Source organism: Centroberyx affinis, unplaced genomic scaffold (genome assembly GCF_046629955.1).
Source record: "Centroberyx affinis isolate AG114_WGS23_722 - 3 ecotype Tasmania unplaced genomic scaffold, CSIRO-AGI_Caff_v1 ptg001332l_1, whole genome shotgun sequence".
Taxonomy (NCBI): Eukaryota; Metazoa; Chordata; class Actinopteri; order Beryciformes; family Berycidae; genus Centroberyx; species Centroberyx affinis.
This window is the reverse complement of record NW_027279829.1, coordinates 82263-84492: the sequence shown is the minus strand read 5'-3', so window position 1 is coordinate 84492 and position 2230 is coordinate 82263. Positions and strand designations below refer to the sequence as shown.

The following is a 2230-nucleotide window of genomic DNA, read 5'->3' as shown; positions in this document are numbered from 1 at the left end:
GCTGATTGATAGTCATGGACTGCCATGAGAATAATGAGACTAATTTACCTAGCAGATGACCGATAGCTCTAAACAACCTTTGCTGAGGAGGAAAAAAAAATGCAGCAAAACCACAGCGACTTTTAATTAGGTTTGGTGACCGGCTACAGTGCATCTTATCAGTGAACAATCGGCTAAAATAAAATTACACTCGTTTTTTCTCTTTGTGAGAAACTGTATGGCTCAATCAGCTACGGTGATATATTAGCTACAAAAAGATTCATGCTTTGGTCATTTTTTAATTCTTTTTTATTTTATGTAATTTCCGCTTTATTAGATTGTATGCATTGTCATGAGCCACATGAGGTACAATCATGCGTTTTAGCTGTGGGAAAGCACTATGTGTATGTATGTGTGTGTGTGTGTGAAGATTTGTCCTATCTGATCCACAGCTAGTAGGAAAATCAATGCTGATGTGCCTGGTGTAACCCTCTGCCTCTCTGTTTTTGACAGTGATGGAACTGAGGGAGGCCAGCAGATCCCCCGTCAACTCTATTTCCCAGCGGACAACATGAAGGCGGAAGTTCCACTCGTCCTGAGAGCCAGAACAGTCCGTCCCATCAGACCTTGCGCCATGAGTCTCGGTAGCATCTGCTTCGGAGTGTAAAAAAAAAAAAAAAAAAAAGGGATTAAAACATCATCTCCTCCTCTTCTCCCTCTGTCTTTCCTCTCTTTACCCCACTGGAAGACAACAATTCCCCCATACGTCCACTGCCCTCCAGCTACTGGACCCTTTCCTGATGTGAATGGCCTTAAGACTGTTAACCACAAAGACTGTTCTCCCCGCTATCGCCCTTGTCCATGTAAAAACACACATATTTTTATAATACACATATGAAAATATCTCTGGGCATACCTTTGGATACTACTTTGGATACTCCTGAAATTGGATCTAACCACCCTACACTTTGAACCCGATTGAATTCCATGCAAACACACCTTCTGGGATTATAAACTCTTGATTTCTCGCAACAATGGATCTTCTAGGTTTTTGGATGAGGCTGCAGACGTTCCTGAGCGTCCTCCTCGGTGTATGTTTGGGCCTGGAGTTTTCAGGCGCCCCGGGCCAATGGGCGCGCTACCTCCGCTGGGACGCCAGCACCCGCGGTGACCTCAGCTTCCAGTTGAAGACGGACGCCTCCGAGGCGCTGCTGCTGTACTTCGACGACGGCGGCTACTGCGACTTCCTGCAGCTGTCGGTGGCCGAGGGCCGACTGCAGCTGCGGTTCAGCATCGACTGCGCCGAGACCGCCGTGGTGTCCGACGGGCGGGTGGACGATAACAGCTGGCACTTCGCCACGCTGAGCCGCTACAACCTGCGCACGGCGCTGGCGCTGGACGGCCAGGCCAAAGCGGACGAGGTGCGGCCCCAGCGTCAGTTCATGAAGATCGTCAGCGACCTGTTCCTGGGCGGAGTGCCTCAGGATATCCGCGACGGGGCGCTCACGCTGCCCAGGGTGCGCGACACACCGCCCTTCCGGGGCGTTATCGCCGACCTCAAATACGGCAACTCGGAGCCCCTCCTCCTGGGCAGCCTCAGGGTGCCCCTGGAGTCGGAGGGGAGGTGCACGGTGAACCCGTGCGAGAACGGCGGCACCTGCTCGGTGGTGGACGGGCAGCCGCTCTGCGACTGCTCCAAAACAGAATACAAGGGCCGCTTCTGCAATGAAGGTAACACTTCCCCTAAGGGAAAGCTAGGGCAGGGGCAGCACTCCAACTGTGAAAAAAGACGCCGCAGTTCTCCATTTTTCTGGTTTCTATAAATTATTTTTTCTTTTATATCCTGACCATTTTGTCCCCCCACAGAAGCCACGCTGACATGGCTTTTCCTCAAGGCAAAATCTTGAGGAAGGCCACCCAAATCAGGCCGAAACGTGTCAGCTTGGCTCCTATGAAAAGAAAACCAGTCAGAATGCAAGAAAGAACCAGCAAAACGAAGAATTAAGATGACAGAGTCTTTTTCACGGTTGGAGTGCCGCCACAGTCAAAGATGGGAGAAGCGCATGTGATTATTTTTTTTTCCCCCCTTGTGCACCGATACCGCTTATTTCAGCTGTGAAGTGTGGATTCATTTGTCATATTACCTTGCAGGAAAAACCAACATGGAGACTTTGAAGGTTTCACTGGTGCCGTTCATATGGCTTGGCTTTTTATCCCTCTAGTCTAAGGATTGTTTCTTCTATTACACCAG

General features: G+C 49.9%; 1 protein-coding gene across 1 annotated transcript; it reads left to right on the top strand.

The window, feature by feature from the left end:
- Window positions 1-340: 340 nt before the first annotated feature.
- On the top strand, window positions 341-1710 carry LOC139649344 (neurexin-3a-like; the record flags this gene model as incomplete). Its single annotated transcript, XM_071525718.1, has 3 exons — window positions 341-345; window positions 493-623; window positions 1027-1710. Coding segments are annotated over exons 1-3 (820 nt in total), but the record flags the coding sequence as incomplete, so codon positions are not given.
- Window positions 1711-2230: the final 520 nt, after the last annotated feature.